The following is a 25,091-nucleotide window of genomic DNA, read 5'->3' on the forward strand; positions in this document are numbered from 1 at the left end:
TACTGTACATATACTGTACATTGTGTGTATGCATGGAGAATGAGTGCATCAATTTTACAGCGCGTTGGATAAAGGTGCTATATAAATTTACCATCTACCATATCCCCTTGATGAAAACAGATACATCAATCCATTAGAGTGAATATAAAATGTTCTGAACTGTATGTGGCATTAATTCAGGAAAAATTTGGCATATTAATAAAATACATATAGTACATTGTACTACGTGTATGTATCTTTCACACAAGAAAAATCTGTTATCATATTATTGTCACCACATATTATTGTTGGGAGGACAGGTATGCCATCCACCAGGTTACAGGTTGGGTCTATATGTATTATGCAAATGTTCCTGTTTGCTACAAGATGTTCACTCGTTCTTTGATAAAGGACTCAGGGGTTTAGAGAAGAATGTGGCATTATTGTCGCCCCAAAGTTGAGTTTTTTGCCTTTACTGTCAAATGTGAAGCCTTTAAGGAAACAAAAAATGTTTTTCATGTGTCTTGATTTTTCCATAATGCTTGTGAATATACTGATTCAACAGTAAAAGTGACTTTCCTGAAGATTAGCGAAAGACAAAACTGTAAGTTCAATAAGGTTTTATAATCAAAACAATCGCTTCACGAACATGACATTCCAGCTCACGCATAGTTTCAGCATGAGTATCGAAAACGCAAGTCTAATTACGAAACGCAATATGTGACTAACACTCCTTATGCTACGTCCCTCCTTGTCCAACCCGCGCGTATCCGTGGAAGTGTGTTTTTGTCCATATTTCGCATACTCTCCTTGCAGCTGTCATACAGCTTGGGCCCCGAGTCTGCTCTTTGAAGAATCCCCATCGCAGGATTTCATCAGCCTGTTTCAACAGATTGGTAGAATAGAAAATGCGGGGAGGGGGGGGAGGGGGTCTCTAGTGTGGCGGTAAAGTGCCTGCCTTTGATCGCTGTCCACTTTGTTTCCCCCCCTCCCACCCATGCGCACGCTTGTCAAACCCAATGACAATCAACTTCAGAGTAATAGCTCCAACTCACCTGACTTTTCTTCAGCGGCGGAGATAAACTTCACTTGTTTTCCTCCGCTGTCCGGTGGGTTCGGAAAAATATGTGTGAATTTACTTTTTCGTGCCACTGTCATACACAGTGATAATGTATTGCCACAGCCGGTCCAGAAATTAATCCTTATTTTCAATATAAATATGCCTATAGTATCCAGCGGAATCTTATAGAGTAGGACTTTTTCAACGTATTATTTGAATATTTACATGGAATATTTGAACAGGGTGTTTCATTGGGATGATGGTGGTACCTTCTGAAGCATTAACAAACGCTATCCTGTTTGTCAGGGATGTTAAAATTCTGGCTTGTGTCTCGGGAGTGAAAGCCACTCTGCTTCGCCTAATGACAAACCAGCGGCACCAGGGTATTGCTCCTCTTCTCCCTCCCTCCCTCCCTCCTTCTCTTTAATCTGCTCTCTCGTTCCCCTCCCTCCCTCTCTTTAATCTGTTCTCCAAATGAGCTACAGCTGTGTGGACCAGGTGCTGCCATCCCTTCAGACGGAGCAGGAAATGATGAAATCCAAAGTGTTCACTTCAAATGTGACAGATGTGTTGTCAGCTCCCAGGTCACTGTCTGAGACACGCACAACCCCAGCTTCCACCAACACAGGCACACATGCACACACACACAGGTACACACACGCATGCAAGCACACACGCACACACAGACACATACACACACACAAGCACACTCATGCACACAGACACACAGACATACACACACAAGCACACGCACGTACATGCACACACAAACACACACTCACACACATGTATTGCATGGTTATCCACAGCTGTGCCCGTGAAAGTAGCTGTGTTCAGACAACCCAGTTGATTCTAGGAAAGCAATGAAAAGTGTTTTATGTGCTATATGTTTTATAAAACAATGGCATTTTTCAGTTAGAAATGATGAGATTTGAAATGTCTCTATTTTAAAGGTGAACAGTGTCTGCCAGTGTCGCCCTATATTCTTGTGGTATTACTAGAAGCAGTTATACCTTCCACCATGCCCTCCCACTTAAATAGCATCTAGCGTGGGTCTCAGTGAAATATATGCAAAGCCATATTTTCTTGAGGAACCAGTAACGTACTGCATTCCACTCTAGCACTGGATGGCTTGGTATGTGCTGATTCATGCGTAAATTAAGGTTACTGTAAAGTTAACTTTTATTTTTTTCATTAAAAATAACAGTCAAATCAAGAAACGGCAAGTTCAGATATGAATCATATTTCTTTGAATGGCCATATGCAACATGTTAAGTAGGAAAACAACTTTGTTAATTAGATCTTCAGAGTTACCTGCAAAATGTATGTGAGCTGCAGGACTAACAAGACTTCCCTGTTTTGAGTAGAGCTTAGTCAAGTTTAATGAAGAAAAAGGCTCCTTTGATCCAGGTAATCTCAGATTATTAGTTCAGTATCATTTAAAATGCATTGATGTATGAATTAATATTCATTGATATGCCACAACTCGAGACCTGAAATGCAACTGATGAAGCCTGCTAATAAATAAAAGAAAAATCACTTGAGCTCATGAAACAGGCAATAATAGGGAAAAGGCAGCCATCTGGGACTTCTGGTGTACATGCTTTAAGTTAGACAGACAGAGTGTGTGTGGGTGGTAGTTTTATGATATTTATGCTATGCATGTTCAAGAATGTCAAACATGCATATACACACAGATCATTATCATGGAGGAGCACATATGTTAGCGAGTGAAGTACCAGTGTGTGTCTCTCTGCATTCCTCTATATCCATCTTCATCCATATACATCCATCTGTATCTATTCTGCTCAATAGAGAGTATCAGAACGACAACAAAAAATAATACTACTGCTGCTGCTGCTGCTGCTGCTGCTAACAACAACAACAACAACAACAACAACAACAACAACAACAACAACAACAACAACAACAATAATAATAATAATAATAATAATAATAATAATAATAAACATGGGAAATCACTGTGTCCAATGAAACAGTTTTTGGACCTGAAATGATAATTGCCTAAATATACTGTATGTTTAGATATTATAACATATGAAACAAACAGGTAAACTTAGAACAAGATACAATAAGATTGATACATACTCTGGAGACATACTCCAAAGATCAAATCAAAATAGTGATTAAACACCAACAAACCACCCAGTTTTTTTAAAACAAAAATACAATCAAACAGTACAATAGTAATAGATGAAAAAAGTTAAAATATACATCAACATAAATAAAATAATAAAAATATGTTTTCAATTTTCAACTGGAGTCCAACAGTTAGAGCTGGCACTCATGCATCTACAGCTTGACTGACTTGTCAAGAGAATATCTCCCTTGCGTTGACTTTGATGAAACCAGGAATTCACCATATGGGTGCCACACTCCGCCTGCTCTCACCATACAAATGAACAGACTCAGCAGAATAACTATGTAATACCCCGCTAGTTCTGGCATCTGACATCCTGCCTCCCACCACAAGACTGCAGACCATGTACGTGGCACCAGAGATGAGAAACTTGATAATTCTCATCATCGTACTTATCATACTCTGCTCTTCCACCTCTCTGTAGGCCCACATAGCCCGGTTCACGTTTATCCATACAGTGAGGAGAGCGTCTTTACACTGAACTGGACATAATCACATGCAATACTACATTCTCATTCCCATCTGATGAGTAGATCCTGGCTTTACCAACACTTGTAGCGGAACGCTCAAGGTGCTTTCCTTTCCTCAGTGACGACTGGAAGGCAGCTGTTGCCTTCAAGACGGCAAACAACAGGTCAGCCTGCGGGTTCAGCTCAGCCAACACTGACGTATGATGTTGTGTACTTATCTCTTCACAGGCAGTTTTTATTTTCCCTTTTTTTCGTGGTCCAGCCCCTGGTCTTTATCCTTTTCATGAACATGTTTCAAGAATTTATACCCTTCAGAAAATAGTGCTTTCATAGTAATCAAAATTACATCGATTTATTTCTTTCAAAAAGAGCTGTAACAGAGATCTCTGGTGGAATAAGAAATTATGACACCTCGGTGATGACCTTAACAAATAGAATTCTCTCTAGGTTGGTAAGAACTGTCATACCAAAACTAAGTGCATTAAACCGACTGCAGCGTAATCCACCCAGAGACTTTCCCATGCTAATATTTCTAGTTATTTCCCCCCTGTCTCCAAAACTGGATCACACCTCTGCAGCTGCACTACCACGCAGATCTGAAAAAGTGTCTTAGTCACAGCGTAAATTCCCAGAAGCAACACTCGGTTCTTCACGAGAAACACACAGGGTTTTGGTACCAGAGACCTCAATCTTGGTTTTATCTTATGTTGTGGTTTCTACAAAACTTTTCATCTGAGACTCCAAAGCCTATCCCAAGCAAATACTGCAATTTCGATCCGAGGAGTTATAGCATCTGTCCGGCACAACAGTGATTGAATGTGATGAGTGTAAAGATATTTTAAGATTAACAGTTTACTAATGAAGGCTGTTTAGCAACTACATTGGTTGCCAGCATTTTAATGTGTTCTAGCCCATGGATTAAAGGATTTTAACATTTACATGAGGGCCTCTTTTTTATTTTGGGTAATTTACTCAATACTTCCACCACATTTATATCCACCCCAACTGTAAAGTGTTAAACTAAAGCCGGGCTCAATAGCAAGGTAGGACTGAAAAAATAAACCGCAATGAAAGTTTGCAAGGCATGCAATGTTGCATAGTTACTTTGGTCACCACTCATTTAACCAAAAAAAAGAAAAAATATTGCAGAGAATTTCAAGCATGTATATGCACACACAGATCGATATGATGGATTTCATATTAATTTATGAAAATTTTATGTATTTAAGAAATACATTTCTTATTTTAATATATTCATTCACCACAAAAAATAGTTTTAAGTGAAATGTTTGCATTTGCTGAAAGCCTCAAAAGACAACTTAAAGGATCAGCCCTAATGCTAACATCAGCCTTCTCTCCATCAAGGTATCAGCACAATTCTTTGACAACATGCTACAGCCCTGTAAAATGTCTACTGTATGTCAAACTATATGTGCTCACAACAGATTCTTTTTGATTCAAACCTCTCAAAGAATTCATCACCTTCAAGTAGTGCACTGTAAAGTGTATTGGCATTTTTGCATATTAAAGTTAGGCAATATACTTATTTTGCACTTTCTAGAAAAGTTTTTTTCTTTATTGTTGTTATTTTAGCTTGTTCATTTAGCCTGGATCCCCTGAGGGTGATGGGTGAACACTTTTACTTTTCCGTTTGGGGCGTGTGCTCTCTCTCTATCTCACTCCAGCTTCTGTTACAAAATAAAACCAGTGAAAACCAACATTCTTTGTACAGTACCTCCTTGTGTCCATCTCTTCTATCCCCACAAGCAGAGTGTCACGGTGTGTGACAATAATGTTTAAAAATATACAAATAGTAGATGGTATATGCATATTCATATTGTTGGGTCTACAACAATATCTGGACATCGCATTCTGAGATATGTTGTATGTTAAAATATCACAAGACAGTAGCACATCAAAAGAATATGGCTTGGTAGAATGATAGTAATTCACCATAGTATTTACTCATTGGATTCCAATATTCCAATATTGTCCAATTCTTATGACAAAATATAATGAGAACTCCCTTTGTGCAGGTCCATCTTCCACAGCTGGATATGTGAAAACTAAATATACAAAACTGTTTCATTTTATTTATATTATGCATATAAATACACGGGCCACATAAAAACATCTTTTCATCGACATCTATAAGCAGGGAGGGGAGCAGGCTGAATGTGACACCACACAGGAAGAGCCTGCAGTCGTCTCTTTGTTATATAATACCCTGCAGTTATAACCCCTTATAAAGGATTCAATTCACAAGCGTAAGTTCGCGACACATGCAAGTGGAGTTAAGGGACTAAATTTGTATTTTTCAAATTTTGTCGGGAACTTTTTTTAAAATCATGCACATACAGTGGTGTGAAAAAGTGTTTGCCCCCTTCCTGATTTCTTATTTTTTTGCATGTTTGTCACACTTAAGATCATCAAACAAATTTAAATATTAGTCAAAGACAACACAAGTAAACACAAAATGCAGTTTTTAAATGAAGGTTTTTATTATTAAGGGAGAAAAAAACCTACATGGCCCTGTGTGAAAAAGTGATTGCCCCCTAAACCTAAAAACTGGTTGGGCCACCCTTAGCAGCAACAACTGCAATCAAGCGTTTGCGATAACTTGCAATGAGTCTCTTACAGCGCTGTGGAGGAATTTTGGCCCACTCATCTTTGCAGAATTGTTGTAATTCAGCCACATTGGAGGGCTTTCGAGCATGAACCGCCTTTTTAAGGTCATGCCACAGCATCTCAATAGGATTCAGGTCAGGACTTTGACTAGGCCACTCCAAAGTCTTCATTTTGTTTTTCTTCAGCCATTCAGAGGTGGACTTGCTGGTGTGTTTTGAATCATTGTCCTGCTGCAGAACCCAAGTTCGTTTCAGCTTGAGGTCACAAACAGATGGCCGGACATTTTCCTTCAGGATTTTTTGGTAGACAGCAGAATTCATGGTTCCATTTATCACAGCAAGTCTTCCAGGTCCTGAAGCAGCAAAATAGCCCCAGACCATCACACTACCACCACCATATTTTACTGTTGGTATGATGTTCTTTTTCTGAAATGCGGTGTTACTTTTACGCCAGAAGTAATGGGACACACACCTTCCAAAAAGTTCAACTTTTGTCTCGGCAGACCACAGAGTATTTTCCCAAAAGATGTTTTCTGGCAAAATTGAGACAAGCCTTAATGTTCTTTTTGCTCAGCAGTGGTTTTCGTCTTGGAACTCTGCCATGCAGGCCATTTTTGCCCAGTCTCTTTCTTATGGTGGAGTCATGAACACTGACCTTATCTGAGGCAAGTGAGGCCTGCAGTTCTTTGGATGTTGTTGTGGGGTCTTTTGTGACCTCTTGGATGAGTCGTCGCTGCGCTCTTGGGGTAATTTTGGTCGGCCGGCCACTCCTGGGAAGGTTCACCACTGTTCCATGTTTTCGCCATTTGTGGATAATGGCTCTCACTGTGGTTCGCTGGAGTCCCAAAGCTTTAGAAATGGCTTTATAACCTTTTCCAGACTGATAGATCTTAATTACTTTCTTTCTCATTTGTTCCTGAATTTCTTTAGATCTCGGCATGATGTCTAGCTTTTGAGGATCATTTGGTCTACTTCACTTTGTCAGGCAGGTCCTATTTAAGTGATTTCTTGATTGAGGACAGGTGTGGCAGTAATCAGGCCTGGGTGTGGCTAGAGAAATTGAACTCAGGTTTGATAAACCACAGTTAAGTTATGTTTTAACAGGGGGGGCAATCAGTTTTTCACACAGGGCCATGTAGGTTCGGATTTTTTTTCTCCCTTAATAAAAACCTTCATTTAAAAACTGCATTTTGTGTTTACTTGTGTTGTCTTTGACTAATATTTAAATTTGTTTGATGATCTGAAACATTTAAATGTGACAAACATGCAAAAAAAAATAAGAAATCAGGAAGGGGGCAAACACTTTTTCACACCACTGTATAGACATACTGTGCATAACAGGAGTACAGTTTTTCTCCTGATTGGAGGCACATAACATGCTCATTTTAAGAGTCGCTTGACCCGTGCTGTCCCCTCATCAATGGCTTCCGATTTGGGACCCCACCGGTTTAAACCAGCCTTTGTACTCCGAGTTAGCGGCAGAACAACCGACGCCTTGCCTGGGGCCAGGTTTAATCTGAAGTTTGCACTGGATAAAAAGGGGCTCCAGTGACAGCTTGCCAAACCATTTAGGGACTGCGGAAATCCGCTCGGCAGATGGGTGCCGCGGTTTTACATCTCGCTTGAGTAAAGGCATCCATCTCTACCAGCAAAGCAGACAATCTGTGCCGGGGCGGGCGGAAACTGGAGGAACCTGCGGAAAAACCAGAGGACGAATGCGGGAGCACAGCTCTGGCGCGGTAATCACCCCGCCGCTTTTCCCTCGCCGGCTGAGGGATGCTGGGGGCGGGAGGCACAGCTGGGATTTGCACATGGCGTTGCAAAGAACTACAGGTCCCAGCAGGCTTTGCGACGGAGATGCACCAGCTGTCCGTGTTTTGTAGATCGGTCCTTAGGATACGCGGCCTCGGTAGAGAAACGGCGAAACGACCAGGGCCAAATTGCGATATTCGCAGATGTCCGTCTATTGTTCCCGCTTTTAGAGGATTCGTTTCGTAACCGATTCTGCGCTGCGTTTGGTGGCGTGCTAAGTTTAGACTGTTTGATAATTTGAAAGAAACTGAAGCAAACTAAAGCAGTCCAGTTCTGTTTCTGTCCTACCCCCTCCGTCCCACCTTTTGTTTAATTTAATCTTGCATGCAGGCCCATTAACCTCCCCTACCAGCTGTCACTGTCTTCTAACATGCGCTGCTGAAAGCTATGCGGCATATTTACTGACTGCGTGGGAGGTAGGGCTGATGCTGGTTTAATCAGTTTGCATGTAGGGGTGTTAAATTTATGTATTATGTTCTCTCTGTCATACACCACACTCATAGGGTACTGATGAGTATGTCTCCCCTGAGTCCGGTCGTATTGCTGGGGACGCTCAGCACAATATCAGCTGTTTCTGTAAAATGGTGAAACATGCAGTATAAATAAATATGCATATCCATGATATGTAAAAGCTGATTGTCTCATATTCAGCTCTTGCTCTAATTTTCCAAATGCCTTAAGTACAGTATGAATCAAAAATAACAAATTTCGCTCTCCTGATCCTATACTTTTGGAGGCACATGATGCAAATTTAATCGTTATCTGTCCGAGGCCCCTGTAGCCCAAGCTACTCAAATCACGGCCCTCGACGGCCAATAACTGCTGGTTTTCCACCCTCCCTTTATGTGGGAATCAGGTGTGAAGATGGTCTGGCCAATCAGTAGCAGTAATTGGTCAGTTAATTACCCGGGAGAAAAGAAAACCAGCACTGGATTTAGATTTAAGGGCCAGATTTGAGTATCCCTGCACTAGGCAATCAAATCAAGTCAAGAGTGTAATTATAAAATAGAAAGGCTAACTGTGACATTAATAACATTTATAAAAACACTTAATATGGAATGGAAGGGAAGTGAACATGGATGGAATATCCAATCATTCAAATCGCTAATTTTTATCCTTCCTTGTTTTATGCAAGCCTAACAAGCTATACAACGTTGGAAACATAATGTCATTAGCTAAAATGCTTCTCAGTCATTACTTCAATACCATACCACTAGCCAGTTCTAGGCTGAGCAAGAATTTATTGTATTTTTTGCTCACGGTTGGGGATCACGCATTTATTGTGCAACTGGATTTGCGGTACTGGTCAGGTAAGCCTGCACGTGGGCTCATCCTGTGTTGAGCCAATACAAAACACAGATAATCACATTCCTATCTATAAGTACTTTTGTATAAGTATGCAATGGCGGAAATTACAACAATGATAATTCCTCTAGAGACATTCTAAGTAAACAGTGGACATTCTATTGACGTTTCTCCAAGTTAACATGTTTTTAGAATTGCATTAAAATGCAGTTGGTTCACTGGACCCTGCCGTGAAAAGGACACTGACATTACCTTATTTTGTCCAGTATATGAATTTCCAAAATGCAGAGAAGGCAACGTCTGCCCACGCTTGTTTTGTCACCCACATGTTATAGAATAAGGAACTGTTGTCGCTAAAGCAATGGCATCTTATAATGGGTTATAAAGATAGAACTGCACGTTTTAACCTTTCAAATGGCATATCCTGATGGAAAATTGCACCTTGAAAAAAGGTCCTGTGATAGATTAGTGACCAGCCCTTCCTGCCTTTCAACTAATGTATGCTGAGAGAGGTTTCAGTCCCTAGCAACTGACTATGAGTAAGTGCTTAAGAATATGGATGGATGTATAGTTTCTGGGGGAAATACACCTGCTTTGTAGATTAAAAATAGTTTTCCATATCAGCGCAAACATCTGTCAGAAAAGCAAACTTTGAAAAATGCATACAGTAACCATCTGTGTGATCATGCAAACAGATGCCAAACACCTGTGCATTCAGAAGGTGTTAGTTAAATGAGCTCCAATGGAAAGTAATGATACTGAGGTGTGAATCTAAGACTAATTGTGTGATGGTAGGTTAGGGATAAATATGTTTAAACAGCTTAAGCACCCTGACTTTAGAATGCTGTTGTTTGCTATTTACTTATATGTTCATCTGTATTCTACATTACTTGTGCATTGATTGGTCAAGAAAATGTGTGTGTGTGCATATATGCAATATTTCTCTTTTTTTTCTTGACACTATTTGAAGTCACAGCACCCCCTTCAGGTAATTAATGAAAATAGCAACTTAGTTTCCAGATGACAATACTGATTTTATATTTTAAAAATGTAGTAATAATTTCATCTGATTAAAAAAAATTTTTATTACAACCACAAGTCTTTCTAACATAATACTAGCACATTTGCTTTTAGCATCATCCTTTAAAAGCATATTCTCAGGAGCTCTCGTACTTTTGACATCAAACTTTTAAGAGTTTGCAATTATTTTACAATTCATTATACCCATGTCTCAATACTGAGTACACGTCTTCAAAACTCTTAACACAGTTCTCTTTACCAACACGCAGCTTGGCACAACAGTTAATCTTGCACACAAAATGCACTAAGACTACCAAAACACAAGGTGTCACACAACAAGGTCACTTTGTCACTCATAATAGAATGATCCAAAAACACTCAGAAGAGGTGGCATTACAAGATGCATCATTTTTCTATGAAGCATCTTTTTTTTACATAAACCCAAGATTCCATTGCAAAATAAGAACAGTACTTTGTATGCAATGTAATAAAATATATTTTAAAGGAATTAATCAATAATGCGGCAGCATGGATGGTGCAGTGGGTAGCACTGCTGCCTCACAGCAAGGAGGTCCTGGGTTCAAATCCTCGTGTCTGTGTGGGTACTCCGGTTTCCTCCCACAGTCCAAAGACATGCAGGTTGGGCTGATTGGAGAGTCTAAATTGCCCATAGGTATGAGTGTGTGAGTGAATGGTGTGTGTGCCCAGCGATGGACTGGCGACCTGTCCAGGGTGTATTCCTGCCTTTTGCCCAATGTATGCTAGGATAGGCTCCAGCCCCCCTGCGACCCTGTTCAGGATAAGCGGGTTAAGATAATGGATGGATGGATAGATAATCAATAATGCAGCAATATTCCTCAATATGCTGTATTTTTGCCATATATTTGGCAAATGCAGTAGTACTCTAATTCCAAAATGCCAAAGCAAAATGGAAACACAAAATACACAAAATGACACAGCAATGCCAATGTCGTATTACAAAAAACACACAGACATACTGTATATAGAATATGTACTCATTGATAAATATGCACATCAATGCTAGTCAACATGGTCCTCTGGATTGGAGTTCTCATCTGTATTACACCTTATATCCTCTTTTGCCATACACATAGGAAAAAACCTCTTTGAATGCCTGATCCATCCCTGCCAATCTCCCACAAATATGTCCAGGCATGCAGCATTCATTGCATTCAGGAGGATCATATTTGTACCAATCTCTATAGTTGATAGTTCAGAAAAGCATGCCCTTTAAGAACAAGGTAACAGGACCTGACAGGTCAACTTGAAAAGGACATCAGAGGGATAGCAGAGAATCCCTTGGGATTTATGTGTTGACTGCGAGTAAATAGAATAAGATATAACTGGATATGTGAGCATTTCAGTAATGCGTGGGATTTCCTATGTTCAGAGTTATAACACCCATGTGAAACATTCCATAATCAGAGAAAGAGGTTTGAGTGGGAGTATTGTATATGCTCCTGGTAAGAGAGAGAAGTGCAAATTTATGATCAGCCATTAAAGATTTACGCTCTCACCATTTATTAAAAAGGCATCAATATGCATATTTTATGCGTACAATGACGATACTAAATGTGACATATCATTTCAGTATCTTACAAACAGAATACTAATCTTTACCTGAATGTAATTTCAGTTGATATTCAATATTTCATTTTAATGTCGGACAAAATTAATGCTGGTATTATGCCTTGTACACTGAATTATGATACTATACTAGACATCATGAATATTTAATGTTGAACGCTTATACATTTATTGCTAAATCTGACACATTGATTTATATATTTGATATAGTGAAAGATGATATCATTATATGGCATCAGAAAACATATACGTGTTTATATGTAGCAACCTAGTGTTTGCATTTTTGACACATTGAATGATGAGATGACATCAGACAGTGAATGACGGATGGTGGCAGGTGAGGAACTTGAGTGCAGATGTAGTCTGGGGCATGCAGACATGAGTGAATGCATGCACGCAAACACACACACACACACATGCACACACACACATAAGAAGACTTACATGCACACACACGCACGCACACGCACACGCACACGCGCACACACACACACACTCACACACACACACACACACACACACACACACACACACTTATGTGTAAATGCGCATGACCACACATACACACACAAACACACATGCATGCACACTTACATGGACACACACATATGTGCACACACAATCACATGCACACACACACAGACATGCACACACAAATACCCACACACATGTACACACATGTGCAGACATACGCACACACACAAACACCCAGACTCACACACAGACACACACAAACACACACTCACACACACAAACACATGCACACACACGTCCACACATACGCACACACAAACACACGCACGCATACACACACACTCACACACACACACACACACAAACACACACAAACACATGTGCACATGCACGTGCACACACACACACACACACACACACACACTCACACACCCACAGACCGTGGGTGGAGCTGAAGAGCCCAGAGACTGGGCAGCTGTGGAGGGAGAAACAGGCCATAAGGATCGAGCGCTTGCCAAATCAGCATCATCTATTATGAATGGCCTGGGATGCCCTGCCTGCTGGGAGCTAGGGCCCATCGCCGCGTCCCTTGCAGTCACGAATCTGTGTATAACACCTCCATGCTGGCAGGGACACCAAGCCCGAGGATCCAGCCTTTCACTTTTACATTCACCGAATTGCTGAACTTATCCAGTTTTGACCCAGGCAGCAGTCACGTACAAAAAAATAAACACATAATGAAATGTATCACACTTTTACTATCTTGTTAACAGGTACTCAGATTCTATTTGTCATTGTCTCTGTATTCTTTGTTTCTATACCTCAGAAGTGGCATGGATTTCTACACTTTCAAAGTTACTGTAGCATCTTTTTTTAAAGTTTTGTCTTAGAAACAATTTCCACTGGATTGTTTGAATACACAGAAGTGGTTGAATGTGGCTACATTAATACATTCTTTGTTACTTAGAGTACATCTTTCTGGTCCTATCTAGCCCATTTAGTAATTCATTCAGTGCACACACACACACATACATACACACACACACACACACACACACACACACACACACATGCTCCGAATAAATGAACAGGCTAGACGGACCAGAACAAAAAAAATACATAAAAAAGAAATAAAACTAGAGCTAAGGCGCTACAGTTGATTTATATGTCACTGGGAGAGGGGTTTTGCTCAAAATTTCATTTAACAGCAGGTGCAAAGAATAAGGTCGTATGTCTACCCTGATGTCCCCCTTGTGGGAATGACAATTAGTCAAATGCTTCGCAGCAACTAACCCACTTAAACTGTTCTCTGCCTCTCCCCTCCTCCCCCCTCTCACTGCGGATGACTTTGTGGCGTTCTTCGAGAACAAAGTTGCTGACACCCGTAGGCTCTGAAGGTCCCCAGCTGCTCCTCCGGGCCTTCTGGTTCACCTGGCCATCCCTCCCGCTAAGCTACGCTAGCTTACCCTCCGCTCACAGAACCTGATCCAGCCAACTTCCTGTGGTCTCTCAGGAGCTAGCCACCTGCTTCCTGGATCCTCAATGTGATCCCAGATCAGCTTCCATTCATCTGACCTCTCTGGAGTTCTTCCCTCCCCGCTAGCTGTATTCAAACTGTCGGCAGTCAACAAACCTACCCGAGACCGTCTGTTGTTATAAACCCTCTATTACTGGAATCAAGATCCTTGAGGGTAGAGAACTTGCTGGTTTTCCACCCGCCCTTCACCTGGGAGTCAAGTGTGAAGACAGTCTAGCCAGTCGGTTTGGTTAATTACTGAGGAGAAAAGGAAAACAGGGCCGGATTGGGATTTGAGGACCAGATTTGAGTAAACTATTGCACTATCGCTCTTCTACCTAAAGCAGTGGAACACGATACGATTGAAAAGGTTTGGTTTTTGGAGCAGCCTCTGGGACCATAATCAGCCTGTTTCAGGCATCAGGGTTGGTCACTTTGCAGATAAGGCTCTTCTATCAGTAGATAAGGCCCATCCACTACATGAGCAAAGCAGCCTTTTCCACTACCATCCTCACTCTGGATCTCTGCAGTAGCTGTTAGGGGTATGGGAGAGACAGATACACCCGTCAGACAGGCCCAGGGGTCAGCAACCCTGGTCCTGGAAAGCCACAGAATGTCCTGGCTTGTTACTGTAAATGGTCAATGATAGCAGTTGATCACAGAGTTAACTCACCTCACCTCACCATATTTCTTGGGTCAGAATCGGTTACTGATTACTGCGGCTCTCCAGGACCAGGGTTGGCGACCCCAGGCTGGCCTCACTGATAACAAGCGGAGACTTTTACTCAACTTCAGGGAACAGGGCTTAGACTATTGTTGTTATGTCATGCTAAATTGCACATATTGTTTTTTGTACACGAATGGTACATGGCGGCACCTGTAAACTTTTTTCACTAGCCCACGGTTAGTTGGTGGGTGACGCAACAGGCACCACAGTCTATGACTTGGACCCTTGCTTAGAAAAGTGATTCTGTTGGCTCTGTGATGTCATCAACATTTCCAAGGCAACCACGGAACTTCACAGAGAATGGAATAGATGGGAAATGGCCATTAATGGACGCAGTTGGGCCGCACCTGCAAACACCTTCAGGAAACCTAATGACTGTTGGACGCCTCCTGGCACGTCTCACTGGGAACCAGCTGCAACCAGTGATGATTTGGAGCGCTTCATCAGATATGTGTGTCTGATCAGCAATTTCAGGACTTGGCAGATTCACGCCACACCATAGCCAAATATCACATTTATGTGACATTCTTCAGTATGAACAAGACCACTGTGCTGAATAAAGATCAGGTAAGAAGAGGTTATAGCTGTCGTTGCTTGAATTGAAACTTTGCAAAAGTTATCTAAATTGATAAAAAGGCAGGTTTGACAATCAAAACGAAGTTATATCATTGCAGAGAATGGGGGGGGGGGGGGGGGGGATGCATTAGCATAGTGCTTTAGTTAGTTTGTACTCAAACCCAAATCATACGTATCTAGTATGTTTATTCACATAATCACAAGTAGCGGAGCTTGCAGCAGAAAAAAAAAAGGATGAAAAAAAGACACCAGCCTGCTCCTCCAATAGCCTTTGTTCATGCAGGAATAATACTCGTTTTGAACACTAGAGGGCAGAGTAATCATAAACTTCCCACAGATTCACTTTTTAGCTCTGCTGCATAGATTAGCAAACACAACACAGTACATACACTCAGTGAGCAATTTATTAGGTAAACCGGTACACCAGTTTGTTAATGTAAATATTTCATCAGCCATCATGTGGCAGCAAGTAAGAATGGTACTTGCTGCCACATGGTCAAGAGGTTCAGCTGTTGTTTAGACCAAATATCAGAATGGGGAAGAAATGTGATCAAAGTGACTTTGACCATGGAATGACTGTTGGAGCCAGATAGGGTGGCCTGAGTAGCTCAGAAACTGCTGATGATTTTCACGTGCAACAGTCTCTAGAGTTTGCAGAGAATGGTGCAAAAAACAAAAAAAAACATTCAGTGAGCAGCTGTTCTGCGGGCAAAAAACCTGTTATTAATGAGAGCGGTCAGAGGAGAAGAGTTGGACTGGTCGAAGCTGACAGGAAGGTGATAGTAACTCAAATAACCACACATTACAACAGTGGCATGCAGAAGAGCATCTCTGAACACACAACTTGTCAAACCTCTAAGCGGATAGGCTACAGCAGCAGAAGACCAATAAGTCTAAAATATAAGAAATAACTACTAAAGCGCTCACTGAGTGTATAAATACAGTAAATAGATTGCATTCCTATTCCTATGCGGCTCAAGACAGGTTTTAATAATGTGACCTCCATTAGTGTATGGCTAATGGAAATCCCAGTTGTTCCCATTGTAAGAATCAGTTACGCTGAACATTTGCACACTTATTTTTTATTGTCACAGTGATTATTTTTTGGCAAAATACAAGGTTACTATATTACAGGCTTTTCCATTTACAGTAAATAAACACATAAGATTTCTCCAGTTGTACAAAGCAAACACATAAATATGGTGAATAATAAAAGCTAAACAGAGTAGTGAGACAAACAAGCCTTAGGTTGAAAGGCATTGCATCGTCAAAAGATAAAACTGGTTTGGCTCATATTCACGTAAAGAAATCAACCAGATGAACTGGGTACAGAAACTGCTCTGCATCAGCATCAGACACAATTCAACCCGAGAAGCTTTTCAGAGGATCTATGTCAGGATTCAAAATGTTTTTTTTTCTGGATATAAGCCCATAATGGGTTTCTGTCTTTGTTTTTCACAGAAGCATAACAAAGTACAAATGTTTCACAAATGTTAAAAGATAGTTTTGGGACTTTGTCAACGTCTTTCTTCTAATAGCCGTCTATTCATATTGCCTGCTTCAGGTGGTGAGGTACATTATTATGTGAAATTACAAGAAATGGTGGTAAAAATGTATTATGAAGAATAAAAAAGTTAAAAATTCACCAAGCTGAAACCACATATTTGGTTGAATCACTTGACTGGGTGGAAATCTGTCATCAGATTTAAGCCCACTGAATAGGAAAACAAGGTGACAAAATGCATTTAAATGTATTCACGATGGTTTCAAAAATGGTGCAAATGCAGGAGTAAATGCACACGATCAATCCAGTCCCATTTCTTATACAGTAAATGCTGCAAATGCATGTACCAGTTTGCAACAGTAGCTCATGCCCAGCTCATGCCCATCTGGGAAACTTTCTGGGCTCATGCTGTGATTGTCACAATTTAGTCCTACCATGATGCACACAGAAAAAAAATGCTGTTGAAAACCATCAAATATGATATGGCATCATGCCCTGGCTCAGTTACAGTATAAAACGTTGCTTGTTGCAATAAGCAAGCTAATGAAATTGAAAACCTGCAGCTGCTAATCGGCAGCTAATGGCTACAGGGCCAGTTGTACAGCACTGAACTGAATCAACACCTTGTTTTCTGATAGTCCTGAACTAGACTGGAACATTCAGGTAATCTTCATCAAGCAACTGTACAAATATCAGATGTGCAGAAACAAATGGATTTGCAACTCCAATTGTTCTACTGGGTTACTGTATGTATAAACAATAAAATGGTATAAAACACGTTACAGTGGTAGGAATGGAGCAGTCACAAAATCAAACTTATAATACATGATCAATAATGATATATTTTATGCATCATGCATGCATGAGTTATGACTTATTATGCAACGGTTCAGTTTATACTGTAATGTCTCAATGTATAATTCCTCCACTCAGCATTGGCTGGGTTTCATTTTTGAATATACATTGCAGTCCGTAAGTATTCGGACCATGACACAATTTCTGTTATTGGCTTGCTACTCCAGAATATTAGATTTGAATATGAGATTACAATGCAGATTATCGCATTTAATTTGAGGGTATTTTCATCTGTATTTATCAAGGGAACCAAAAGTAATGGGACAGTTGGCTTTTCAGCTCTTTCTGATTAGTCGGGTGTATTCAATCGCTTCCTTTGTGCAGGTATAAGAAAGCTCTCTGCATATATTCTTAATTCTAGGCTTTGGATTGCCTTTGGAGGCAGTTGTGATTGGAGTCTGTCAACATAAGGACCAGAGTTGCCGATGACAGGCAAAGAAGCTATTATAAGGCAAAAAAACAAATGGAGACATAAGAAAACAATTAACTTATCAGAATCAGCTGTCTGTAACATCATTAAGAAGAAAGAGAGTACTGGTGTATGTTTGGGATCATTGCCTTGCTGTGGGGTGAAGCAATGTCCAATGAGTTTGGAGTCAATTGACTGAATTTAAGCCGATAAGATGCTTCTAATCAGAAACAGCTGAGCCAACTGTCCAATTGCGCTTGGTTCCTTAAAAGAGGGGGGGGAGGGGGGAACTACAGTATGTACAGTATAAAAAGGGATGTAATTCCTACACCGATCACCTAATATGGATGTAAATATGTTCAAATTAAAGGTGACAGTCTTTAACCACCTATTCATTGTCATCTCAATGCTGAAGTACAGAGCCAAAAGAACATAAATTGCACCACTGTCCAAATACAAATAGACTGCACTGTAACTGAAATAAAATAAAAAATTAACAATTTCTACACAAAAGAGGTCAGTTTCCAGTTCTGATTGGTAAAATATGGTTTAACAACTACGGTAATGCTGACTGCATACAGACAGGCTTAATTACTACAGCTGTGCAAATAGGACAGAAAGGTTGAGTTGCAACAGCTGTGCTGATTGCACATAAATTGACTTAATTGCTACAGCTATGCTGATTGGTCAGAAAGGGGTCTGACTGCTACAGCTGCCAGCTGATTGGACAACAAAAAAAAAGCTTCAGGAGCATTAATAAACATCACACTTGAACATTCACTATGGCTGTGTTTGCATATTACTATTAACATACTACTCATACCAAATTTCAGGATGATTTTCATTGAAATGTAGTACGAGTCATATGCTTTGTATGTGTTATGCTACAGTATAAAATAGACAGAACTGCATTACCTTTATTTACCTGACTGAAGGTGTATAACTGAAAATCTGTTACTGACCCTGATAGAATACAAATTGAATGTCGATCTGGTGGTACCATTCTTTTTAACAGCTTTGTACAATGAAACTTACTGAATTTACATAGCATAAGCAGCGCTTAAAGTACTAAATTGATTTTAAAAGCCATATAAACTTGCATAGATATTACAATGCAATGAAGTTACCTATTTAGTACAAACATGTTGGTCTGTAAATATATTGGCACATTTTATATGAACGATCCCAACATATTAAACCTGCTTCCATTTTGAAAACACTGAGAATTATATTCATTTTATCTCCCACTGAATTAGCATTCATTTGATTTTCATGTAAAATTAAGATGAGTTGACATTGTCAGGAATAATACATAATTCTAAAACAATGGCATATTTGGATAATTTGGAAAAGTGTCCATCAATTTATGAGTTGTTCAAACGTACTGTAAAAGCATACAGTTTAGTAGTTCATGAAACTGAATAAAAAATTACAGTAAGCCAGTGATGCAACAATATGTTCAGAATGAAATCTTACTGTGTGAGGTTTACCAATAAATTATTTATATAGCACAAACTCCAAAGCGCACAGTAAGCAGCTGGTCAATAATCCCTTGCTTTTAAAGGGCAGTTTCTAGTGTGAATAACTTGAATGTCGGAAGAATTAAACCCCTTTTTATGAAGCCACAAGCCATTTACCAGTTTCAACAACACATTAGGCAAAATTCAACAACCTTCTGCATATCTACAATAAAGCAAAACAACTGCTCCCAACAAAACCAAACAACCATATCACTTTCACTTTTTTATTTCACATCAGAGGGACATGAGACTTGCAAAGCAAAATGTATTTTACAAAATTAGCAATAAGAGAAAATGCAAAATTATTTTTGACAGGATGTGATTTGAATATTTAGCATGAATAGAGATGTAGGAATAACTTTAAGGAATAAAGTCAATAGCAGAACTTGACAAAGACATGAAAAACACAATTTAACACATTCTTCTGAGGATTATGACGAATGTGCATTGTCAAGAAGCACAAATCAAAAATATTGCTTCCTAAACAAAAACACAATCCAACAGGGACAGGAATGCAGGCACACATACCAGACATGACCACCAGGGGCAGTGTGCTCATCTCACAGGAGTACTAAATTTGTGTCACCCCCAAATATATACACACTGGAAAAATGTTATGAGGTAATGTAGAGAAAGACCCATAAAGAAATTAGATTGCGCTTAGCCTCTACAGAATTCAAGACGCCCGATTTAGAAAAGTACGTTCAGAAAAATCCCTTGTAATGCTCCCCTGACCACAGAGTAATCCGCACTTTCAACCGAAATGCAGCAGCTGACTGGCGCTACAACACGCTATAAAGGCTGAGGCCATGCCTCCCACCCAGACCAAGCAACATGTCAGGTCTCGGCCTGCTATCAGCGCCCTCAGTCGAAGCTCAGCCCTTACAACATCGAGAGGCCAGGTGACCAACCGTACGGCTTTCCAAAAGAGACCCTGACTTGCCGAAATGAAAGCTTTCTCCGCACGCGCAAGGAAAAAGTAAATGAGAGCTAAGGGGGAGTTGGCCCATTGGTAACCAGCGAGTCTTTCCTCCTTCTTCATCTTCTTCTTCTTGGGTTCCCTTAAGTGGGTAGGGGGTCGTCGTCTCCTTTGCTGCACTTGCACTTGCAGCACAGGACGAAGGGAGTGGCCAGGAGGAGTAAGGGGGAGGCAACCAGGAGGAGGAGACCAAACCCGGCGAAAATGCCAACCACCTGCCGGCAAAGTGGGAATGGGAGAGTTAGCAGAGCTGACATAAACAGCGCGAGACCTTGGAATTATAAGGTTCCGACATTTTAGACAAAAATGAGTTAGTGTCATAAATACGTTGTTTCCAGGGCACTAAATGTGGGAGGTTTTACAAAAAAATACTGTTTAAAAGTATGAAAAAATACTACATTAAAAAGATTGTATGTATTTGGAGCCCCTTTCAACTTTGATATCCTTGAAGCTCAATATCTCAAAACCACTCGTAATGCAGATAAAACCTCATAATTCAAAGGTCACAATTTGTAGTGAAGATGAGGCTACACTATTAAAACATTCTGGCACATTATCTTCATCGGTAAAATGGTGTGCCAATCGAATACCTACCTTTACAGTGTCATCAATCTACCAATGAGAACCTCTGTTAACTAAAGCATGGAGTACACAAAACTTTATTGAAAACTACCAGGCTTAATATACATCAATGAACCAAAATATTATCACCACTCACAGATTGACAACATTGATTATCTCATAACAACACCGCATGTCAAGGTCTGGGAAGAAGACAAGCCGGTGGAGGGAGTGTGATACTCTGGGCTATGTTCAGCTGGGAAACCCTGGGTCCTGGCATTCACTGTGGACCAGGTACACTCCTTCATGGCAACGGTATTCCCCGACAGCAGTAGACTCTTTCGGCAGGATAATGCACCCTGCCACACTGCACAATGGGAATGGTTTGAGGAACATATTGAGTTCAAGGTGTTGCCCTGGACTCCAAATTCCCCAGATCTCAATCCGATCGAGCATCTGTGGGATGTGCTGGAACAACAAGTCCGATCTACGGTGTCCCCACCTCACAACTTACAGGACTTAAGGAATCTGTTGCTAATGTCTTGGTGCCAGATACCACAGGGCACCTTCGGAGGTCTTGGAGAGTCCATGCTTCAGCAGGTCAGAGCTGTTTTGGTGGCATGCAGAGGACCAGCAGCCTATTAGGTGGTCATAATCTGTGTAGTTACTGAATTCCAAAGATTTCTAGTCCTCTATTTTAACCCAAAAAGCTGAAATAACAGCGCAGTCCATGTCTATTTATCTCTTTGAAACAAGCTGGCAGAATGCCCGACTACTCCAGGGAACTATCACCTATCATCTATCCATTGGTGAGCAGTGACATCCACAAGCCTTCACTCCCCATTTACCTGTGAATTTATGACACCTGTCCACAGCAAGGCAGACATAGAACCTCTGTGACCATTTAAGTCCACAGAACCAAAATTCACACCTCTGGCTGAAGGACTGCTGAGCGCTATATCAGTAAATAATTCGACTTGACGTTTAGACTGGAAAAATGTCATACTACCAGTTTAGGACCGATCATTCAGTTGCCAAACCTTGCCCATCTATCAGGTTCAAATGAAAGCTTGGCAACTCCTAAAATGAAAAACTTGTTGATTGAATTTGAGAGTGTGGGGATTTCATGCCACCACTCACAGATGTGACCACAAACTAAACACAGTAAGAGTTTCAAACACCACCTTCTATGTCATGATACTACATAGCAGGCCTACTCAATCCTGTTTCTGGAGATCAACCATCTGGGTGGGTTTTTAATTTAAATCTTAATTTGGCACACCTAATTATACGAATTAGCAGATCAACAAGATCTGTAGGTGTGGAGTTGGAGTGAAAACCTACAGAGCACTAGATCTCCAGGAGCTCCGCTCCACAGCATAACCCTGAGATGGCATATAAATTCCACAAAGGGGCAGCAGATAACAAAAAAGGATTTACTGTATATCGGCATAAGGTATGTGATGTATGAATGCGCAAAAGCACAGACAGTCAACTCAGCAATACAATTTCTATTATTCAAGCACAATTCGCAGTCAGGCACAGACCTGCTGTGTGTCAACGGGTCAATAATATGAGGTAGGAATCCCACATCTGATTCCCACAATGGTGTGATTTTGGATGTACGTGACGACATGTTCATGACAGGCTACAGCACCATAGCTTAAAAATACCAAAAGATGCAGTAGTAGGCTGCTCTCTGGGGAGATAATGCTAAGGGGAAGGTTGCATGGGACTGAGTCACTCAGGCAGGGTCTTTTCCCAGAACTACAGTATGGAGTCACACAGCACTGCATCTCAAAATGAGTCTACAAGATGACGTACTTTACCGACTGGGACAAAATGGACTCCGTAAGAGATAGAGGTGTAATGACAGGGCATATCTGGTAGGAGCCAGGATCATGGCTTTACCTTTGCACAGCATTTATGTGGAGTAAAGGTGAGGGGTTTTCAAGGCCTGCAGATGAAGGCATGAAACTTAAGCACAGACACACCCAGACACACAGCCACACAGCCACACAGATATATATATATATATATATATATATATATATATATATATATATATATATATATATATATATATATATATATATATATATATATATATATATATATATATATATACACACACATGCACAAACACAAACAGACAGACAGACACAGACAGACACACATAAACACTCAGACAGAGACAGACACAGACACACACACATATGCACAGACACACACACACACTCACAGACACACACGCCCACAGACACACAAACAAATACACACACACGGAGACAACTGGACTGTAAATAAGAAGATCTATGTGGGATGTCACTGCACAGACCTGCGTTCTGTGCCAGATAACCGAGGCTCTGGAGTGTCCCAGTTTGTTACGGCAGGGCCCTTTGTCATAATGAATCAAGAGGAAGTCGTCCTGCGGAGAGGGGAGCACAGAAACACTACATTACAGCGTGTCCGCACCTGCCTGTGCGGGCCTGACAAACATAAACGTCACCGCAGCCGCGCACAGACAACAGGTCCGTAGAGACAAGAAGTACTAATGGCGTTGGCGTACTCACGTCCAGGGACTCCAGGCAGTACCAGCAGAAAGCGTGCTTGCAGTTCTTGCACATCATTTGGGCGCAGCCCTCGTCTCGCTCGATGTAAACCTTGCACTTGGGGCAGCGCTTGATTGGAACGTCGTCCTCGTCGCCCTTGTAGAACAAGCTGAAGGAAGAGGCAACGATAAGCCGAAACGAGATCAGTCTTTCAAAGCGTTTTTCTCTGGCTGTGCTGTCAAATTCTGCCAGTTAGGACAAAGCGATTATGGAATCTGACTACAGCACAAAGGCCGATGGAAATAAAGAAACTAAGGTGACACTTTACAATAAAGTTTGAAAAATTGGCATTAACTAATGTAGTTGTTAACTACTTATCTACAGAAAAGTTAATCCGTACAGCTTTGTTTAAGTATTTGTACATCATTACTTCATGGTAACAACTGCATTAGTTCATACCAATTCATATTGGACTTTAAAAAATGATTAATGATTAACTAGTTGTACATGAATCCTATTGTTTGCTAATACATTAGCTAGTAGTTAACAGATACATGAACTAATGAAACATTTTGTGCTTAATTAATGCATTTGTGCACCATTAATTGATGTTAGTTTCCTTATTGTAAATTGTGACCCAAACTATCATTAAGCTACACATTTGAAATGCCTTCCAGGAGCCTTGTGACTCCTCGATCACTCCAGATATATCTGCTGTGGGACTAAACTGCACATAGCATTTTAGAGCCTCAGGCCATTCTCCAAATGTGAGAGACAAATAAAATCTAAGAGAAGATCCCAGGCTAAAATCCTTAGTGGCTACAGCACTACAGTATCAAAACAAACAAAAAAACATGATTGTTTTAAAGCCTCACATATTTGATTAGTTTAATGTATCAACACCAATCAATTTGTCCAGGATTCATATTTTGAGAAGAATAAGACAACAAATCTATATTAATTCTGGTAGCAGCCCAGAACAGATAGGTTGTACAGCTATATTGAAAGAAGGGAAAAAAAAATAAATAAGAAGTGATTCAACAAAACTTCATTTAAGCTTGGAGAATGCTGAATGAGATTTCCAGAGGAATATGGCTTTAAGACCATGTTCAATAATACGTCAGTAGTCCCTCCTTGACACTCGTGGATGCATTACCTTATCCTCTCCCTCGCGTGTATCAATACCCTTGTGTGCTACGAGAGGCTACGCCTCAGAGATGAAAGAGGTCTGACAGGAAACTGTCCCGTTCTGTAACTGAATGGCCTTTCTCTACGTCCACAGAGAGCAGGTAAGTTGATTGCACTTCCAGGGCAATTCTCAGAGTATTGATCCAAAGGGAGCCAATTAAATTGCACCTTTCATTTATCCTTCACGC

At 40.6% G+C, this 25,091-nt stretch overlaps 1 protein-coding gene across 2 annotated transcripts in view; it reads right to left on the minus strand.

Annotated features, from left to right (window-relative positions):
* Nucleotides 1-19,833: 19,833 nt before the first annotated feature.
* The window catches only part of rnf144ab (ring finger protein 144ab), a 29,063-nt gene continuing 23,805 nt past the window's right edge, over nt 19,834-25,091 (minus strand). For both annotated transcript variants that reach the window (XM_061242860.1, XM_061242859.1), the window contains exons 6-8: nt 23,737-23,884; nt 23,502-23,591; nt 19,834-20,817 (exon numbers count right to left, since the gene is read on the minus strand). In XM_061242860.1, coding sequence (XP_061098844.1) covers nt 20,686-20,817; nt 23,502-23,591; nt 23,737-23,884 — 370 coding nt within the window. In that variant the 3' untranslated portion in view covers nt 19,834-20,685. The remainder of the gene's footprint in view (nt 20,818-23,501; nt 23,592-23,736; nt 23,885-25,091) is intronic.

Source organism: Conger conger, chromosome 5 (assembly GCF_963514075.1).
Source record: "Conger conger chromosome 5, fConCon1.1, whole genome shotgun sequence".
NCBI classification, from domain to species: Eukaryota; Metazoa; Chordata; class Actinopteri; order Anguilliformes; family Congridae; genus Conger; species Conger conger.